The 21,760-nt window shown below is 40.0% G+C and overlaps 1 protein-coding gene across 23 annotated transcripts in view; it reads left to right on the forward strand.

The window, feature by feature from the left end:
* The window catches only part of Dlg2 (discs large MAGUK scaffold protein 2), a 1,645,338-nt gene that overhangs the window by 1,296,517 nt on the left and 327,061 nt on the right, over nucleotides 1-21,760 (forward strand). For all 23 annotated transcript variants that reach the window (XM_041643707.1, XM_041642302.1, XM_041642110.1 and 20 more), the window contains one exon: nucleotides 16,630-16,698. In XM_041643707.1, the coding sequence (XP_041499641.1) occupies nucleotides 16,630-16,698 (69 nt within the window). The remainder of the gene's footprint in view (nucleotides 1-16,629; nucleotides 16,699-21,760) is intronic.

Below are 21,760 nucleotides of genomic sequence, written 5' to 3' on the forward strand. Positions count from 1 at the left end.
AGACCTATGATAAATGGTAAAACTGCCATTATGATTCTGCCTTATGGTCTGTGTAAAACAAGATCATAATTTGCTATTTTAAGCACAAAATTTTCCAGAAGCTGATTTAGCATGAGGAAATCAATCATTTATAGCTTTTTTAGAGACACAGAAATTTGGAAGACATTTTGTATTTGTATGTGCAGAATCTATACATATGTCTACAGACCTGTATATATGAAAATGTATATAGAGATCATTTATAGGTGACACTCAACCCAAGAGTCTCGGGTTTTAGTACAGACCTCTTTTATGTGATGCAATTCCTAGAGAAATTTTTTTAACTCATTGTGTAACCGAGGATAACCTTGAACTTCTGATCCTCCTGTCTTCACATCCCCAGAATTGGGGTTACAGATGGGTGAGTTTCACCCTGGTTTAAGAGGTGCTGGGAATCAAATCCATGGCTTTCTATCTGCTAGACAAGCACTCTACCAACTGAGCCACATCCCCAGCCCACTATGGGCTTTTTAATCTGTATACTCTGTGGGTAATCACCCACTATTCGACAGTTGGCAGTTCTCATGGTCCTTTCTAGAGGCAGAATTCAGTGGCATAAAAGCAACCTTTGAACTTCAACAAAGTAGAAAAGAATAGTTGGTATCTTTGTTATTTTATTAGTTCTTCTAGAGTATCATGTAACATGTTTTAATCTTCCCCAATTCTTCCCACACCCCACCTGTCCTACCTACACACCCAATTTTGTGTCTTTTTCTTTTCTCCCTTCAAGACCAATTTACATATCCCAAACATTCTTGGCTGTATGGTCTTCCACTGAAACATAATAATAGTTTTACCTTATTAATTAGTTTAGATTTAAAAGATAGTAAAGAATACTGAAAATTACTCTTTCAGGATAGTTCCTGTCCTTCCCTTTAAATCCCATCTTTTCAGATCAGTTTTTGTGGGGGTCTTCTTCCCTCTTGGCCAGTCAGCCATAAATCCGAGAGAGGAAAGAGGCAGAAGTGGTGACAGAAAGCTTTGTACGTGGCCCATGAGCAAGAACGGAGACAACTCTCCAGGAGACAGACTTCAGTGAATGAATCAGTTCAACTTTATCCCAGAGTATAGGAAATATATAGGATTTGGGGACTCTAGGGACAAACTTTAATATGCATTAAGTGACACACTCCTATCATAAAGCTCCTAGCACAAGACTTAACTATCATATGTGTAGCAAGGGAGCCTTCTAGCAGGGATCTATGTCAGGGTTCAAGCTAAAGAGCAGTCAGATTTAGAGACAGCTCTCAGATAAGGTCAGTCCTCCAGACCCAGGGACAGTCTACAGATGAGCGCAGGTAGAGGTAGGAAGTTCTGCTGGAAGGAAGGAGCCCTATTGATAGAAGCTGCCAGGCCATGGAGAAAACTGCAACCTCTACCAGTCATCTTTCAACAAATTTTATCACTTGTTTCTCTCTTAACATTTTACTTGGCTACAATGCTTTCCATCCAACCTCTGTAAATCATCAGTAGCTCAAATGTGAGGGATTTAGTAAAGCTTGCTAGTGAATGGCCCAGCACAGGGAACCCTGTGCAGATGGTCGGCAGCGACCCCTAGTGTCCTCTGCACGCCGTGAGTCATTAGCAAGTGTCCAGTCTTGTAAATAAGGTGACACTTCCTGCTGTGGAGGACCAGATGGAATGTCCTAGAACGGGAACGCTGAGAACACAGCAAGGGCTCTGTGACCTGTCCCTAGGAAAGGTGGTTATTTCTCTATACATTCCAAGCTTTACAATCTCCTCTTCACTTTGGTGAAAGTCTTACAAGGCACATTTTAAATAAAAGCATCCATTTATATAATTCAGTGAGTCTCAGTAACTTTATCCATCTACCTCCAGTGAGAGTCCCTAGGTCCGTTTGTAATTACTCTCTTTTCTCATTCAGCCCAGGCAACAGTCTAGTTTCTTTCTGTGTCTAAAATATGTCGTTTTCAGATCTTATTTTTTTGTCTATTTGTTTATTGTTTCCATGTGACAGGATCTTACTGTGTAGCCCAAACTACTGCCCTCAAATTTGTGATTATCCTGCTTCATGCTCCCAAGTCTAGGGGTCACAGACACATGCTGGTAACTTTATTTTCTTAACATTGGTCAATCTGATTTTTTGTTTGTTTGTTTGTTTGTTTGTTTGTTTTTCGAGACAGGGTTTCTCTGTAGCTTTTGGAGCCTGTCCTGGATCTAGATCTTGTTGTAGACCTAGTTTGAGGCCTAGTTTGAGATCCACCTGCCTCTGACTCCTAAGTGCTGGGATTAAAGGCATGTGCCGCCACCACCACCCAGCCCCGTCAATCTGATTTCTAAGCCTACCAGTATGTTTATTAATTGTGATTGCTGTGACAAAATGCCCACGATGACCCACCTTCAGGGATGAAGGCCTGGTTTTTAGCTCATAGTTTGATGGTGTAGCCCACCATGGCAAGGACGCCACAGTGGCAAGAGTGGCTCCTGGCAGTGTAGACCAAACGTGAGGGGTCCAGGTCCAGTCACCTTACATCTATATCCTGAAAGTGGAGAGAAATGAACGTTGCTATTTCCCTCACTCTCCCCTTTTTTCCTTTGTATTTGGGCCAGCACCCCAGCCCTTGGGATGATGTCAGCCACATTGATACCACATTTATCTTCCTCAACTAAAAGTCCCTGGAAACACGCCCACAAGACTGTCGAGTGATGTGCCTCCGATGTGGCTCTAAACCTAGTCAGGTTGACAATGAACATCTTCCAGCACAGCTTCTTAGAGAAAGTGTTGAGTGTTGAGAAAATCTGCTTAAGAGGTCAAACTATCTCATTTCTTTCCCTCTCTGTTTAACCTGAGCGGATTAGGCTGATTCATCGTTTACCAACTGAGCTGAAAATGGTATTGGATGGTAATCACAGTGAGCATCTCCACGTGGGCAGATTAGGGTTGTGTAATTTCATGCCCAGCTGAAACGGATGACTCTCAGCCTTGTCTAAGCAGCAGCAACTGTGGGCAGCAGTAAACCCTATCATGCCTTGCTGCGGCCCATTGCCCACCTCACTTATGTCTGTAATTTTTATGGCTTCCATTTCATTTAGACATCTCCAATAAGACACGAGATTCTTGGAGCAGAATAGAATCAATTTATTGTCATTTTCATATATTAAAATCTACGGCATAGTCTATTGTGAGATTAAAATTCAGCATTGTACTCTCCAGTGGTGGTGAGTGGGATTCTCTCTAATTTGTATTGCTCTGTGGCATGAAACAGGTCTGTCACAAAAGGTATATTAATTTCACCCTTTGCTCATTGCATTCAGATTCTGAGTTTATTTACTAGTTGCCAATCCCAAATGATGTTGTTTGACAAAAATGTTCATATTTGCCATGGGAGTCCAGTGAAAATTAGATGGCCAACACTTTGATGTTCAATACAACAGGGAGTGTGCTAAGCATGCAGTGAAATGCTACCATTTATTAGAGATCAATCATGATGCCACCAAGATGCTCACCGTCTAGTTAGAGAAGCAGCTAGCTTTAAAACAGTGACTTAGTATTATATGGAAAAGCCTTGATGAAGATGTGTCTGGGTGCTGGGGAATCAGCTTTAAAGTTAGGAAATCTTTCACAGACTTGCTCAGGCATGGCTAAGTCATGAAGGATGAGCCAAAACAGGCTGAGAAAGAAGGAATGACACCAACTTTGCCACCAACGTTTGCCATATCTGCCACTGGTAAAGTGTAGCCCAGTTACCAAGTCTCAGATTGAAAGAGCTCAGTACCAAGTCAGTACATAGTATCCAGTACCACATCATACATGGCTGGCATGTTTTCAAAGCCTCTGGAAACGCCTGCCGTTCACAAGTCACACTTAGGTAACGAGCATTGCTGCCAGTGCATTCAGAAGATAAAACTTCTTAGACATGAGATGTTTCCTAGTAGATGTGTGCACATATTATTTGATATTATTCTCATTCTATTCAGGATAGAATGTTCAGACATTTGAAGCTCTGAAAGAAAAACACAAGCAGTTCAAAACTTTAGGGCAAACATAATCTTTTCAAAAGGAGTTAGCCTCCCTACACACAAACACCAACATCTTCTTTCCTAATCCTCTTCAAATGTCCAGGAGAGATGAAATCTCTTCTTCGTCGACATTTCTCCCTTTCCTTTGCTTCTCCTCTCCCTTGTCTGTTTGGTCACTTACCGTCTGTGGCTCTCGGAGCACATGTCAAGTGTTAGTAGAGCTGGGAATGCCCAGTGGGAGAAGGTGGAATGCCACCAGGAAGCCGTGAATCATTTCATGGATGAGGCGCTAGTGGATTGCAGACAGCATGAACAGTACATGTAATACATGTACTAGTCTTACATGTATTCAGAGGCTGATAAATATCCACTGTCAAAGTACAGAGTAAGGATATGCTCTGGTACAATGTGGAGATGGATGGAACAATTTGTAGCACTTACAATCAATGACATTAACAGGATAGGGAATGACACACTTACCCATAGGGTTATGGCTGGATGTTCCTTCTACAGCAAGTCAAGATACTGTTCTTAAGTATTTTGAAGAATCATGGTAACAGGAAACAACAAAGTATAATAAAGCAAGATACATAAGATGTGTTGTTATATTAAAGTGATGACCTTTAACTTGAATCATGGCATAAAATACTTCTGGATGTGTTTTCTGAGCATACATTCATCTCAGAGGCCTTCCTTACCCTATACAAACACAAACACATAAATATATACACACACACACACACACACTCAGAGGCAGCACATATGTATGTATATGCTAAAAGTATTTGCTTTATCTCTACTCATGGAAGCAATACCCTCACATGGCAAATAAGTCAGAGAACACAAGTATAAGTAACCAAGAAGCAACTGATTTCCTTTGATCACGTGTGATGATGATGTGGAGATTGTATAACAGCTGGGTTAGGGATGAAGGCTCAGTGCTGGAAGGAGGCTTCTATGAAGAGGAAGCATTTCTGCCAAGACCAAAAGGAAGGGGGACTCAGGATAAGAGCTAGACGGAAAACAAAGCCAATATGGGTACCATTAGAAAGGACTAGAGAAGGGTGTCAGAGAGTCAGAAAATATCTTAGGAGAGAGGGGGGCAAAATTCTGATCAAAGATAGACTCTGTCCACAGGATCTCATACAACCCTTGAAGTAACTGTGAGTTTCATCCAACCATAATAGGACACTTTTAGGTATTTCCTTTAAAGGGATCAAAGCAAGGGACTTGTTTTGTGGTTTAAAACCATCTCCTTAAAAGCCACTGTGGTAAATGACTCTACACGGATAATAGAAAAATAGGTGTCTTCCACAATGGCCCACTGAGAGGTGTTGACCTTGGGACAATTGCGGTAAAGAGACAGAGCCATTTTTGCCAGGCAAGAAAACGTGTTAATACGCAGTGCCATTAAAATATAACCGATTATTGAAGACATCAAAGCTTTGCATTTAAAACTATGTTAATGGTGCTGTTTGTGGGAAGGATAGCAGCGTCTGATGGAGGAGAATTAACTGGAGTGGCCAAAGGAATGGGGGAATGTCTGTAGTGGCGAATCTTAGTTGTCAACTTCTCCCAAATTAGATTGTGAGTGATTGAAGATTGTAGCTCCAGTTTTCAATCCTAATGGTTTCCGTCATTGCATCAGGTATAATGCTTGGCAGGTTATGAACACTAACAAATGAGTATTGGCTGTTAGATGAGCGTGACACAAGGCACAGATGTGCAAGTCTTCCTCCTACCAGGTTAAGGAAGAAGTGTTAAACTTTCGTTCTCTTAAACGAACAGAGACATTGTAGTTCTTAACAAATCTTGAGAAATAGAGTGAGAAAGCTTTTCTAGAATTTAAATATCTGACATTTGTAACATTTCCCAAGCTCTCATTGCTTGTGTCTCTGCAGGGATGTGGCTTCCGTATAATTTAGTAGCTAGGTAGAGAAAAATGAACAGTGAAACTTGTGTGCACGTTGGCTTTTAGTACCATGAAGACGATGGCGCCATGGTGACCATTACAGAGGAATGTTCAACTGCAGATATCAAATGAAAGATTTCCCCTCTCACTAAACAGCTGGAGCTTTTCCATGAGACTAATACCTATAGACTAATACATTTCACCAAGCCAAATAGCTCACATTTGTTTGGATGTTCCAGCTGTCTGCATGAAAAATCAATAAAGAAAACAAATTGCAAATAAAGGCAGTTCTTCACTAAAATTAAAATCCAGCAAAATGATGGAAGGCATAGTCTCCATTTATTTTGACTTGACACCTACACTGGCCCATCCGTGGGAGCAGCAATTTTTCCATCTGCCCTATAGAAAGGTTCTGTGCGGACTGGAAATCGTCAGCCAGACAGCCTCTGTATGAGTCTCCTTTCTTTCATGGCCCCGTGGCTGTTTAAGGTCTGAAAGCAGGGAGGGCTCGTTCTGAACTTCAAAGGGGACTTAAAATCATCTGTGGCCTGTTGCTCAACAGCAGAATGAAATTCAAATTCTATTTACTAGGTTTCCCACTTTAGATTTAAGCTCTTGCTGATCATCAGCAATTGTTGTTCAAGCTCCTTCTCCTCAAGATAGGTGTGTGGTGTGGTTCAGTGTGGTGTGGTTGGTTGGCACCAGCTCCTAACCTCTTGGTTTTCCTTCTGCCTACTACCCAACTCCTTTTACACACTCTACACTAGCCTTTCCAGCTTCCTCTTCTCGTCTGTTAACATCAGCCGTCCTCAAGTATTTGTCTCAGCTCCCAATTCTTCATTTTATCACATGAATAGAAATATTCATGGTCTCAAATTTATGGGCACTATGTTGACTACAAAATGAAACTTTTATCCAGAACTGTCTACTGAGATTAGACTCCATTACAAAAAGCTTATGTGTTATCTTGACCTTCAGGTAACCCAGGATCTCACCATATACCATGCATGTATGCAACATTGACTAGGCATATTTTTCCCAATTATATCATTCTCATTTTCCTTCTGCAGTTTTAAGTGCCACCGTTGTCTGTTGATCCTAACTGGAAATAGAGATATTGTCTTAGCCTTGTGAATAATTGTGAAATCTTACAGTTCTCGTTGGTGTGGTCTTTCTCAATCTCTAGCTGTGCTTTCCTTGCTAATACCCACTGGCTATTTCAGGTTTAGAGCTCTAGTTTTGGACACCACATTATCAAATCATGTTGCCTCCCTCTAAGACACTCTCAATTTTCCGGTGCCCATGGCTTCATACTTTATAAAATTTATTTTAAATATGTTACTTTAAATTCTCCCCCATGTACCAGATAGATTTCTGAAAAAAAAATATTGACACCTACACCAAATGATAACAATGCTAGAAATGGTAATGTTCAATTTCTGAGACGATCAAATATCTAAGAAAGGTGTGAAAACCTTAATTCAAGATGACGGTCTCCCAAGTCTATGCTCCTTCCCTCTCTGCACTGGTCTCTGAGCTGCATTTAATAGCTTAGACAGGGAGAATATTAGCAGTTATCTCTGTTCACCCTAGGGAAAAGCAGTAAACCAAGGGAAACGAGGGAACTCATTCAGGTGTTGAGCTTAGGAGCCCAAGGGGAAGCCCACATTTCTCACCTCTAGACCTTGGTTTTTTCCTTTTCCACACAACAGCTGTCCAGATAGTGTTAACATATTTAAAACTAAAACTATGCTATGTAATCTTGAAAAAAAGCAATTGTTTACTCCGTGGAATGAAAGGGATATCACAGGTCATATCGGTCATATCAATTTGTTACACACACACACACACACACACACACACACACATATATATATATATATATATATATTAATCCATGGTATATTTTATGCTATCTGTCTGTGTTTTCTACAAAATTCCCAGCTAAAATCCATTTCCTTTGTGAAAAGTAGTAATCAAGGAGTCTATCTTGGAGACTGCACACTCATTTGAACTACATTCCCAGGGCACCCTACTACATAGCAATGGTAGGAAGGATTTCAGATTGACCAGTGCTGTGCTGTCATCATGGTACCAGAAAGAAGAATATGAACATGTCACAGGGAGATAGTTTAGAGACAACCATGGTCCACGAATTGAATCTGCATTAGGATCTCAACCACGTTGTATCTTTGAAGCTTAGCTTCACTGGTTAGCCTCTATAAGAAGACCCTGACATCTACGTCCTCCAAGTATTTTTCAATATTTGCCTTAACAAGTTGAGTTATAAGCCAGAAATATGGATTCAGTTTATTTTGTCAAAATTATGCTTCACTTTTCTTATATAAAACAAACATACCCTTAATCCATTACCAATGGTTTCCAGTTTGAGTCTCTTTAAATTTGCAACAGACTTGACTATTCTCTCCTTTTCTATCTCGTCTCTCTCTCTCTTTCTCTCCTCTCTCTCTCTCTCTCTCTCTCTCTCTCTCTCTCTCTCTGGCTTATGTGCAAATTATTAACTTTCTTCATTAATTCAGAAATGGGTTGGCTGAAACAAAACTAAATAGTAGCACATATTTTCAAATATCTTATGATTTCTTGAATTTTAGTCTCTCTCTCTCTCTCTCTCTCTCTCTCTCTCTCTCTCTCTCTCCTCTGTATTTTGTGTGTGTCCTCGTAGAGAAAGAACCTAGGTCCTTATATATGCTAGATAAGTATTGTACCAATTAATTGTGCTTCCACATACCAAAAAGCAAAACAAACAAAACATCATAAGTCTTCCTAACTGAGTAAGTTTAGTCTTGATGGAAATAAGTGTTTTCGGTCATCTTATTTCACTCATCCAATATTTATGAACTGAAACACATGACAGGAATAGGAGAGACCCACCTACCATGGAAGTTCTTGTCTGTAAGAGAAAGACTGTCTGCGGTATGTGTGAAAAGGATACTTATTAAGAAAACAACGTAGGAAAACGTGGGGACCGCTCAGTTGCATGTAGATCTGCAGTGCTTTTTCACAATAGATGGTCTTTTGCTGTCGTTGAAATCAGTGGGTTAAATAATATGAGTAAGTTTTCTTATTGTACTCATTGATGACAGAAAACCAGATGTGATCGTTTGAATGTAACTGGGTCTCATAAGCTCAGAGGGAATGGCACTATTCGGAGGTGTGACCTTGTTGAAGTGGGAGTGGCCTTGTCGGAGGAAGTGTGTCACTGTGGGGATGAACTTTGAATTCTCTGATGCTCAAGCTACACCCAGGGTTACATTTCACTTCCCTGGGCCTGTGCATCAAGATGTAGACTTCCCAGTGCCCTCCAGAACCATGTCTGTCTACACACTGCCATGGCCAGCAATGAATCATGATAGATTAAACATCTGAAACTGTAAGCCAGCCCCAATTAAATGTTTTCCTTTACAAAAGTTGCCATGGTTACGGTGTCTCTTCACAGCCATAGAAACCCCAACTAAGACACTGGTTGAAAGATTGAATTTTCGTAACAGTCAATGCACCTTAAATGCTCTATAAATTCTAATTGAATTGATGATCTAAGGTAATCTTAAAAACTAGGGGAAAATCAACACCAATACATTTGACATAGCATACTGAGTTTCTAAAAGTTCAGTGCGCAGGGATACAAAGATTTAATTTTCAATATTTAATGCAAAAAAATGTACCAGAAGTTAGGTTGACCCCAAACTTAAAAATATAATTTGGCAGGTTTTTAGTCTGTGTTATCTTGGGCACCACTGACAGGAAGAGGGGACACAGATGGAAGGAAGTGAGTATCTTCTGGCAATTTTCCTTTATCTGAATGTCTGGAGCTCTGAGCTCATTTCTAGACTCTGAAACTTAAATAGGAATCAGAGGAAAATGTAAGCATTTTAAATAATGTAAACATTATTTAAATAACTAGGAATCTTAAAACCATCAAATAAAGAAGGAACAAAATTTGCTAGGATATTTATTTGTAGAAGTAGATGATGCAAGGGATGTCTGAGTCATTCAGTGGCTACTGTGAACAGGCAAACATCATAGGAGATCTTTTTAAAAAAAAATATAGCTAGTACATTATAGGTCATATTTTCCCCCATGTGTAATGAGGACATCAGGCTGACCTTGTACATTTTTATCATTTAGCCAAACATCTATTTTACTTTCCTAGTGCAATCATATTGGTTCTGTGAACAGTGCCAGGATCTTCACAATGAGTATGAGGACACTGGAGTTCATTCTTCCTCTTCTGGGCCTCAATCGTGAACATGAAAGTCTTATTTGAAAGTTCTAGAAGGCAATACAGCAACCCCTATGCCCTGGAAATAACAAACCTCTTCTATCTAGGCAAATGTATCTTTCAGAAGGAAAAATATCCTCTCTTACCCAGGCTACACAAATAAAACCCGTAGATCAGAGTGCCTTCACCGAAAGGCAAAACGTCTTTTACACTGTTGGGAATGTAATTAGTACAGCAGCCATTATAGAAAACAGTGTGAAGATTCCTAAAATAAGCAAGATAAAGTATAGCACAGTCCAGCAGTCTCCCTGCCGGCTATCAACACAAAGGAAATGAAATCAGCATGCTGAAGGAAGATGTGCCTTCCCGTGCTTGTTGACATTATTCATAGTAGCCAGGATGTGGAATGTACACAAAGTACAATCATATCAAGCCATTAGAAAATATGAAATCCTGTTATTGGGCACAATGGGGCAGATCTGTAGGATGTCATGTTATGTGAAAGAAGCCAAGCACGGGAAGGCAAACGCCACGTGGTCTTACTCGTATGTGGAATCTAGAAAGCTGGTATTATAAAAAATTGAAAATAGTGATTTTCAGAGATATAGTGGGGATGGGGAAAGGTTGATTAGTGGATTCTGTGTCGAGTACAAAAACTTAACGTTTTCTGGTATTTTGTGACAGTCAGGTAAAAACATTAATCATAAGGTGTATATCAAGAAACTCAGAAAAAAAGGATATATTAATGTACTCACCATAAAGAAATAATAAAATTTTAAGGTGACAATTATGCTAATTACCATGATTTGATCATTAGTGAACATTAATCAAAACATTGCTTTGTACTATATAAAACCTTGTAAACTTTTGTCTATTGAAGCCTAAATTTATTTTGAAGGGTTTAAAATGCCTTCTACATAACTCCATCCATCCCATTCCTAGCTAAGCACTTTGCTTTTGATCATGTTAGAGAAATGCATTCCCTTTTCTTAATACCCACGATGTATTTGAGTATTTATTTTCTCCATCACGTTATTCTACTATTTTCACATATTGCAGCTTGCTTCTATTGTACACATAGAACTCTCTGAATTAGAAATATTACCATCTCGACCCTCCCCACTTCCCAGCCTTTAGGAGTCTTCCAGTGCTAGCAAAGTCTAAACCTCTTGTCAAGCTATCGTTCTCATGATCTGTCCCCATCACCATCCTAACCTCCTCCCTCTGACCAAACCAAGATGGTCCAGCTTCCCGAAGCAGACAGCCTGCTTTCAACCTTGAATGATCAGATCTTGTCAGTTCTCAGGAATGACTTCCTTCCCCTGTCTCTTCTTTCAGTCATTTGCGCCTTATGCAAGTACAACTTAAGTTCTGTGGGAATCATGGAGATAGATTAGCTTCGTGGTCATCTATTTCATTATCTGATATTTGCTGAAACTGTGGTATTGAGGAATCAGAGTGTCATCCCAAGCACCTAATACATCTCTGGCATTTCGTACCTACCCAGTTAGCATTTGTGTAGTATAATCCAAACTTCTAAACAGTTGTTCAGGAAAATGCTTGCCAGTTTAGTGGAATAAAAGGGTTATGTTTCCATTCTGTTTATCTGAAGCACTGTTGGATTCTTTTTAAGGATATTTGGCAACTTGATACATGCATCCAAACAGAGAAAAGGAAAGTCTGAGGGAAATATTGAGATACCGAATAGATGCAGTTAAATATAACAGTGAAGATGAAAGTTCTCTAGGGATATAAGTGAACAAACCAACAATATTGAATATATCAGGAGGTGTTACAATGCCGAATGAAAATTATAAATCAGCTAAGTAAGATTAATGTTACTATTTCATTAATGAATAAAATAATATTATGTGCTGTGCCTAGTGGCACAGGCCTGGAATTCCAGCTGCTTGGGAGACGAAGACAGGAGATGGCAAATTCAAGGCACATGTGGACATACAGAGGGACTTACAGGATAGTCTAGCAACTTAATGAGACCCTGCTCAAAATACAGACACACGAGGGAGAGGCTTTGTGGATGTAGATCATCTGTAAAAGAGTTTGTGGACCATACAAAGGACCCAACGATCAACTCCCTAAACCATGCCAAAAAATAGTTCATGTTTTTTTTTCTACGTTTAGTTTATACACCTTTAATAAAAATTATTTCTTTCACATAGTATATATGACATATTTTTATACACACACTATATATAATAATTTAGTTGAATATTATAAAACACTGGAAAAACCTTGCCTATGATGGTAATTGTCTCCTTTGGAGAAGGAGAGAATTCAGATAATTATCATTTAAGTTCCATTTATAATAGAACAATTTCAATTGAGATATTTAAAAAAGGAACACTGGTGGTAGAAGTCCATCTCTCAGGGTCATTGACGTGCCATTTTCTTAAGCAACAGCTTGGGACTCTCACTTGGAAGTCAGAATTCTTAGGAAATGAAGTCTACAGTAGGTGCTCTGGTTCAGTTTTGTCCAAAGATGGCAGAATTTAGACAGATTCAGGGGCTGCCACCTCTCTCTGCATCTTCAAATGTATTGACAAGAGCAGGGAGTATAGCTCAGTAGCAAAATGCTCACCTAATATGTGAGCTCCATGAAATATCTGAGCAAGATTTACCCAATGCCTCGGCACTTCCACGTTAATAAAGAGCTGATGCCAGAGGTCTGTCTCCTCCACAAGATGGCAGCGGCCAAGATCAGTGTGGTGTGGTAATGCTGAGCCCACCTCACAGCCACTTCCCCTCCACTGCCACCCAGGGTCTTGTCAGTATCCAGGACTTCCTATAGAGGTAATCTGGGTAGGACAGTTAAAATACTTTTCCAAGTGATGAATGCAAACATGATTTTGAAAGCTATAGAGATAGAATTTTGATGTCCATAATGAAAAACTGGCATTCTGGGTTTTATAAAACATTAATATTGCCTAGAAATATTTTCTGTCCTTCCTCTCATGATGCGCCCAAGCCTTAGTGTGGACTGGCCGAGCAGTTCTGAGTGCTTCCTGCTGTAAGATAGCATGGCAGGCCCCGTGGAGTCAGCCATTCCGGCTTTCATTTTTGCCTTCATCCGGCTGGAAGATCTAAGCCTTAATTTGCCTTCTGTCAAAAATAGATAGGATACCTGATTCTCAAGTTCCTTACAAGTTTTAAATAGATAAAGTGTGTGGTTCTTCAAGTAAGTGGAGCTTGGGTATGGTGTTCATCCCTCAAACAGACATTGGTGGAGGATGGGCTGAGACTGAGGAGATGGTACACGCAGGGCTATGCTCTGAAAACCTGCGAGACCTAGGAGGAGAACAGACATGTGGACAAGCCGGGATAAGATTGCATTTGGGTGCCACTGTGACTGTGTGTTAAAGCCAGGTCCCAGTGTGAGTACCGTGTTACCCGCACGGAAGGGAGGGGAGACATGGCACACACAGCTTCACAGGAACAATGATTGCCTGGAAAGGTACAGCAATGAGGAAGATGGCAGCAATCTGTGATAATACCTCCTAAATGCTCTAATGTTGAAAGCTATAAGGTTTTGTTGTTGTTGTTGTTGGGGGGGGGGTTATTTTTTGTTTTTTTGGTTTTTTTGCCTTGGCTTTTTTCTCCTGCAGTTCTCAGTTCTCCCACTTTCTAACCTCATTGCCTCCGGAGGTGAAAAGGCAAGGATGCGGTTACCTGTAATTTCTTTGTCGTAGAAGTAACCACTGTGTGTAGCTAGCCCTAGACAGGAAGGTGTTTTATGTCTTAAAAATGCTAATCATCCTCATCAAGCAGCATCTCCCTGTACAAGTACCCTCTACACACACTGTATAAGTACACACACACATACACACAGACACACACATACTGGTGGAGTCTGAGAAAAACAAAATTTTGCTTTGGTCAGGAGGTCTTGACACTCTAATAATTCCCTCTATTTGTATTTCTAGAGTAGAAGGATCATTGCATGTTGTAATAGGATCTGTTTGTTTCCCACTTATGTTCCACCAAGAACTGATTGTCATTTCGTGTGTAATGTCACAGGAGTCCCTTTTTCTGAGCACTTTCCTGTCCTGTTGCATCCAGTGTCACTAACCTGTAAACATAGCATTGTTGTGTCGATCAGGATAGAGCAGTGGTTATGCAGAGCGGGGACAGAGTGAGACTGCTGGGGATTCCTTTGTTTTAATTACGTGGGATGGGCAAATAAGGGCAAAGTTATCAGGAATCCCAATTATCCATTAATCACGATTAGTAAGCGATATCGATCTTTACCCAAGAACTATTGGTACTTTCTCACCAACTAGAAGATAAATTATAAAGAATTGTACAGTTGGCACAAAATAAATAAAACTGCAAATAAACACTTAGGGAGAAATAGTCATTCTCATAAATTAGGAGATGTTCATAGTAACTCTGAGTGTCACTTTGCATTGATTAGATTTTCATGGGTGCTGAAACTTATGAAGTCAGGGGCTGGCAAGAAAGCTTGGTGGGAAAAGGTGCCAAGAATAAACAACTAGAGTTCAACCTGTCAGAATCCACGTGGTGGAAGGAGAGATCCAACTCACTCAGGCTGTTCCCTGACCTCTGCATATGTGCTGTGTCACATACACACACACACACACACACACACACACACAATACATACAGCTATATAAATTATTTTTTATTATAAAGTCAATGGCTCTAAGATTGGGGTGAAAGTTATATAGATATATCCAGAGATGAGTCCCCTGATAGGTTATTCAATCCCAAAAGGTCATTCCAAAAACATGCACATATGCATGGTGCTAAATGGAGTCAGTAAACAGTGTGTGTGTGTGTGTGTGTGTGTGTGTGTGTGTGTGTGTGTGTGTGTGGTGTATCTATCTATAGAGAGAGAAAAAGAAGCAATGTACATGGTCTGAAGAGTACCTGAAAATATAAATGAAGAACTTAGTAACTGTTTGTGTTTGAAGTAATTCACCTAAAGCAGATCATAAAATAAGAAAAAGGTAACCATTATCAGCATGGTCACTGCAGCACAATACATAATAGCAAAACAATAGAAATATTCTAATGATCCAACTACCAGGATGACTAAATAAACTGTACATGTATAGGAAGTAATAGTATATTGAACTAAAATAATAGCTATTGTCCAAAATGCTTCAATTAGTTTATGAAAGGGAGGCATGCGTGTAGTGTTCTGTGCATGTATAAAATGATGTAAATGCATACGGATGTGTAAGAAGTTGTTGAGAATGGAAGGTTTACACAGTAGTAAAAAATGCATTCTTTCACATGCAGCTTGCTGTTGGGTCGTTATTATTCCTTTCTCAGATGAAAGGTTCTCCATATCTTTAGTTGAGGCGGCTCTACAATCAACCCAGATGGCAATTCAGACATAGGTATTGATTAAATGACGTTTATCAAGCTCTTTTTTTTTCTATTTTTCTATTAAACAGAATCCAACTCATAGACTTGGTAGAAGCAATAGCATAAGCATATAAAATATGTTTAAAAGCTATTTGCTGATATAAATTATCATTGGTGCTAGATTTTATGCTGATTTAAACTACTTATACACAGAATCAATCTCGCTATATGAAACCAAAACAAAATAATGAATCATATCAAATTCCAAGACAGATATTCAACTGAAAATCCAATTTTTCAAGATTTAATAAAATACCTGAATCATTGCTGATTAATTTATAAATAAATATTGAACTAATAAAGTATTATGATTTGTAGGTTAGTCTTTTGGGAGGGTTGGGGGGTTATTAATTTTTATTGAGCTCTACATTTTTCTTTCTACAAAGTTCGTTTTTAAAAAAAAATATTCTGAAGCTTAAAAGACACATTGCTTCATTTTTTTGAATCTCCTGAGTCCAGTTAGTGCTACCTAGATCTGCATGGATATAGCACCATTTCTCAGGGGCCACATCCCTGAAGAAAAATGGTTCTCCCTTACCTAGTAGCCACTGATTGTCAGTAGCTTCTTAGCTAGGGGTGGAACTGCATAGGCCCTCCCCCATCCATGCTAAGATTTTGTCTGATGTATGTCTTGTGTATGAAGTCACAGTCGTTATGAGTTTATGTGTGCAATAGCCCTGTCATGTCAGGTAAATACAGTTTCACTACAGATGTCCACTGCCTCTGACATTTATAAAATTCTTAGACAATATAAAAACACATGACATCATAATCAAATTGATGTTTTATTCTCTGTGTCATACCTAGGTATCATTTAAGGCTTACTTCCGAATAATACACATTGAGCCCAAATTACAAGGGAGCACTAACCATTTCTCTAGGAGAGGGTTCCTTTCTCTGGTATATGATTCTCCTTATCACTAACCATTTAATTGCATGGATCTTTCGATATTTGTTATTTTCTTGAGAGTAAGACTTAATAAGCTATGCAAAGGCATTTTGCATAAATGTCCCATTTTGATTTTGTTTTTCTTTTTTCTTATAGTCATTCCCAACACAGCACCACAACTCGGCAGCCTTCGGTGACGCTGCAACGGGCCATCTCCCTAGAAGGGTAAGAGAATACTATAATGCCTCTCTATGCAGCGCTGACCTGCAAACAAGCTGCTCCTCCTCCTCCTGCATTCACTTCCTTCCCTTCTCCTCCTCTTCTTCCTCCTCCCTTTCTTCCCCTCTGTTTCCTTACCCATACCTCTTCCCTACCCTGGCAATTGTTTATGAAATTTGTGCTATGTGCCAGGCACTGTGGCAGGGGCTAGATTTAAAGTTGAAATGTAAAATCCCACTTCTCCTTCACAGGACTCATTGGAACTGATACAAATGCTCATATGTGCTTGAAATACCGTATAACTATTGCTGTGGACAATGTGTATAAGGATTAGTGGAGGACCCAGGATGAGTGCTGGATGGAATCGGTATCAGAATGGTAGGGAGAAGAAAAGAGGGAAGGAAGAGAATATGGAACCTAGCTTTGTTTTCAGGATACCTCAGCCACAGATATAATCCTTGTGCTGGGAAGGGATGTCCCTGTGGATACCTGTACAGCAACATAGTTCATGGGTAGTCCTTCAAAAGAATAGTTCAGAAAAATGGATCATATGCTTACTAGGTACCTGGCTGTATCTCTATGTCTGTCTAGCTAGGTAGTTAATTAGTCTTTATGTTCATCTGTCATATCGGTTTTATTTCCAAAATAATCATATGAGATAATTATCTTTTCTAAATCTTGCTTCTCTGAGGCATTATGTCATCTTCTCATGGACACTTACTTAAAATAATTCAGCTTGCATTTGAAAACATATCAGATACTTCTTCCGTACAGACCTGTCCCCTGTAATCTGATTTGGAAAGAATTTATCAAGCTGGGGGGAAAAAACAAAACAGTATACTACATTTAGGCTATTACATATAGCAAAGACTTTCCAGGGTAGAAATGAGACAGCTCAAAAGATACTGACTTTCCGCATTGTCCTATGAAATCAGTACCCCGTTGTGAATGGCCTGTCTCCGCAGATGAACTTTCACGGTGATGATGCTATCTGGGTGACGATGCCAGTGTGGAGAGCCTGCCCTCCACTAGTGTTACTTCACCTTGCTCCTGTGAAGAGCCCTCGAGGCAGGGCTCAGTGTGGGACCTTTCTGCATTTGGGTCATGAACACAAAGACTGGACTTCTGAGAGTGCTAACGGTGCATCCTTTTAAAGCTATTCCCACTCCCTCTCTTCCTCTTTTATTAAGAGAAGCTTGTTAGCAGTTTGCCTAATAAGCATCTTGCTTTGTCTTTACCATTCTTTCCACTTGAGCTAAATGATCTCTGCTATAGACATAATCACTAATTCTAATTCTCTGATAAGATGAAGGAGCCAGAGGGGAGAATTGTATTGAACTTTCTAACTTTTTGCAAAGTACTTATCAGATCTTCAATAAGCAGTAGTTGAATGCATATTTAGCCCAAATGCTCTGAAAATGAAAATAATAAGCGGAATAGATTTGTGTAACTTCAGTAACACTGAAGACCCACACTCAAAACATAATCTCAAACACGTAAATATGAAATTATTTATATAAATACCTCTGCCTGGGTGATAAAATAATCTAAACACAAATGGGGCATTTAACAGGAAATATCTTGGTGCCCAGCACATTGTTGTCTATTCTATAGTCTATGCTATGTGTGCCCAGTTGCCTGCTACACCAAGATAACATAGCACGGAATTCTTACCACTAACCACATAGTGGAAGAGTTATTTTCTGTTTTAAATAGAACAATGAGTCTTAAACAGGTTTCCCATTAAGGCATTAAACTCCTTAAAGTAGATAACCAACTGAAATTGGAAATCCAATTATTTTAAAACTTTCTGCTAATGCTTTTGCAAAACTCAAATAGCTGCATAACATAATTATTGAATAAAATGCATTTTAAAATACCATATAGCTATATAATTTTCACCTCGGTTTCTGTTTACATGACATAAAGTAAACAGAAATGGATTTCTTTTGCAGCTAATTTGATCTATGTAGACAAAAAAGCTGTCTGACTGAGCCATCTACCCTAGTCATTGCTGTTTTTAAATAATATCCAAATCATCTTTAACTATACTCAATACAGAAAGACAAAACAATATCCCCATTACCAGGGTAGGCTCCGTTCTCCCATCTCAGCTTCACAGACACAGCCCACACCTTAATCTCCTGTTCCTCCTGAGATTCCATCAAATAACAGGAATGAAATTTTCCAGGGAATGGTGCCAGAGTGATAAAGGAAAATGAATGGGGCAGCTGATTTCGAAATGTCACAGAAAGTCAAGCGGGGAGAACTGGTGGATGACACAGAACAGGGAAACCCCAGCTGTTGGGGTAGGCTGCTCATTCATTTCTGGCTGCCCAGACCACAAAATAATCACTCAGAAACCATATTATTTACAATACTGTTTGGCCAATAGTGTAAGTGTATTGCTTGCTAACTCCTACATCTAGAATTAACCCATTACTATTATTTTATATTCTACCATGAGTTTCGTGACCTACTGGCAAGGTTCCAGCTGGCACCTCGCATCTCTCCCCTCTGGCAGCTACATGGCATCTCATGACTCCACCTTTTTTCTCCCAGCATTCAGTTTAGTTTTTTCACCTAGCTCTACTCTGCCCTATCACAGGCCAAGCCAGTTCTTTATTCATTAGCCAATAAAAGCAACACATAGACAGAAGGACCCACCCAACTTTAGGTTCCATGGAAACAGGACTATGGACTCTGTGACCCCAGTCTTTACATCTTGAATAGCCGTTATGTTGTACCCCCAGTGGATGAGTGAAACTTCAGAAAGAACCAAACCGCACGATTATAGCTTCTTCCCCGTTAAGTGAGTGCTCATCACACACTGTGGGTGTAGCTTTGGCAGCAAAACTAGCATGGATTTTTTTTCCTCTTTACAGTTTTATGGATGGAGTATTCTACAAAACTTAGCAACTTCAACATATTTTTTTTTCTCGCTTGCTTTGAGTGTTGCTGTCTTCCATGAAAGAAAACACTGTTTTGGCTTCTCTTTGACATGTCAGAATGGCCAGCATTCTTATCCTAGTGCTGCAGAATTCATGATTAACTAAGGTCTACTTGAACACCTTTCTATGACATCAAGTAACCGAGCCATCTCATACATAACTAGTGTGCAGGTAATATATGTAGCACTGGACGAAAGGGATGGCTTGTATCCATAGGAGATGGAGCAGGTTCCCTTACACTATTCCAAATGTTGAACAGTTTAAACTTCAGAATTATTTCTTTCTGGGGCCATCCAGTTGCCACTTTCAGACTATGGTTGGCTGACTGTAGGTACCTGAAACATCCGAAAGTAGAAACACTAAGAAGCGAAGCTATTCTATGTAAATGGCATCCCCTAGGTTGTGTTTCTGGGGAGGTCATCCATGAGAAGTGGCCACAGTGCAATAGCACTGTGTGTAAGGACCTATAGATCAGAGAGAGCAAGCCTACTCAGCAGAACCCAGGTCAGCCAGAGACCTAGGACTCTCCCCTCAGACCGAGACACACTCAGCTCCTCGGCTAGTACCAAGTCTGTTTTATGTTGCCTTCCAAAGTTGTTTTAGAGACATTTTATAATACATTAGTAATCTGCATTAATAAAACTGCTGATATGGAAGGTGGTTAGCTGCCCTTTATGAGAGGCTCTCAAGATGCTGAGTGGCCTTAGAATCAGGCCGTGGTTCCATTAAGCTCTACACTATGGGTCTGTCGCTTCTCACTGTGTAAGGCTGAGTTGTTCTCATCTATCACACAAAGCAACAAGATGGAGGTCAGTGGTGTCTTCTAGCTCTAACCCAGTGGTTCTCAACCTTCCTAATGCTGTGCCCCTTTAATACAGTTTTTCTTGGTGTTGTGACCCCACCAACCATAAAAATATTTTGTTACCATTTCATAACTGTAATTTTGCTACTGTTATGGATCATAATGTAAATATCTGATATGCAGGATATCTGATATTCAACCCCCAAAGGGGTCCCAACCCACAGGCTTAGAACCACTGTCTAACATTTTGGAAATGAGCATTTTGCATCTCGATGTTGAAATATATTCCCAGATGTAGCTTCCAGACTTGGCAAGACCCATTGTTCTCCATGTAGGGGAATATCTAGCGCTCTGGGGCAGGTAGCTCCAGGCATCCACAAGTAGTCAACAAGACGAGTTTCCTCCTATACACTTCTCTGCCCTGACCACAGAAGGCAATGGAAGTAGTGAAGGCAGCGGGCTAAAACGCTGACATATGCACCAAGAGCCTTGTTCAAGTCGTTAATTGTTGAGGTCAGTGAGTACAACTTTGACCCATTGTTTATCACCAAATTTGCAGGCCTTTTGGCACACCACTGTAATTCCAGCACTCAGAGGTTAAGGCAGGAAACATCTGGGTTCCAGCACAGCCTGGGCTACATAGAGGAATGGAGAGAAAGAGGTAGGGGGAAATGGGAGGTAGGGAAAAAAAGGGTTAATAATTCCATAAAAACATAGAGGCCCATGGAGTTAAGTAGAGAGGATGTTTGTATGTACCTACAATGCTTACATACTACATATAGCTAAATACCACATATGGCTGCCAAATTCTTTAATGATTTGTTTTAATTATGTATACGCACGTGTATCTATATGTGAGCATGTGCACGTTAGAGCAGGTACTCATGAAGGCCAGAGGCGTAGGATCGCCCTGGAGCTGGAATTACAGATGACCATGAGATATCTTAAGTGGGTTCTGGGAACTGAAATCCACTTCCCTGCAAGAATGGTACATCCCCTGCCACTGGGAAACGCCCATTTGCTTGCAGCCTTTTTATGTTGTTATATAACACATGGAGAGTGTTGTACAGAACAGATTTAAAAAAAAAAAATCAAGGGAACGAACAACAGATAGTTACAGTTGAAAATGTTTTACAGATGTTGAATCGCCCCACCCACCCCCCAAAAAAATCTATTATTCTCTTGCCTCTGGAGTTTGAAAACTCGAGATAGGAATTCTACCCTTGCTCTGGGGCCAGCACCCCTGGCTAAGGATCCTAGCCTGAAAAACTTGCCCCGGAGGAGAACTGAGCCTTCCAGAGTTTAAAAGTAAACT

The sequence above is a fragment of the Microtus oregoni genome, unplaced genomic scaffold (assembly GCF_018167655.1).
Source record: "Microtus oregoni isolate MIOR12 unplaced genomic scaffold, Mior012 000000F_ref0000247, whole genome shotgun sequence".
In the NCBI taxonomy this organism is placed as follows: Eukaryota; Metazoa; Chordata; class Mammalia; order Rodentia; family Cricetidae; genus Microtus; species Microtus oregoni.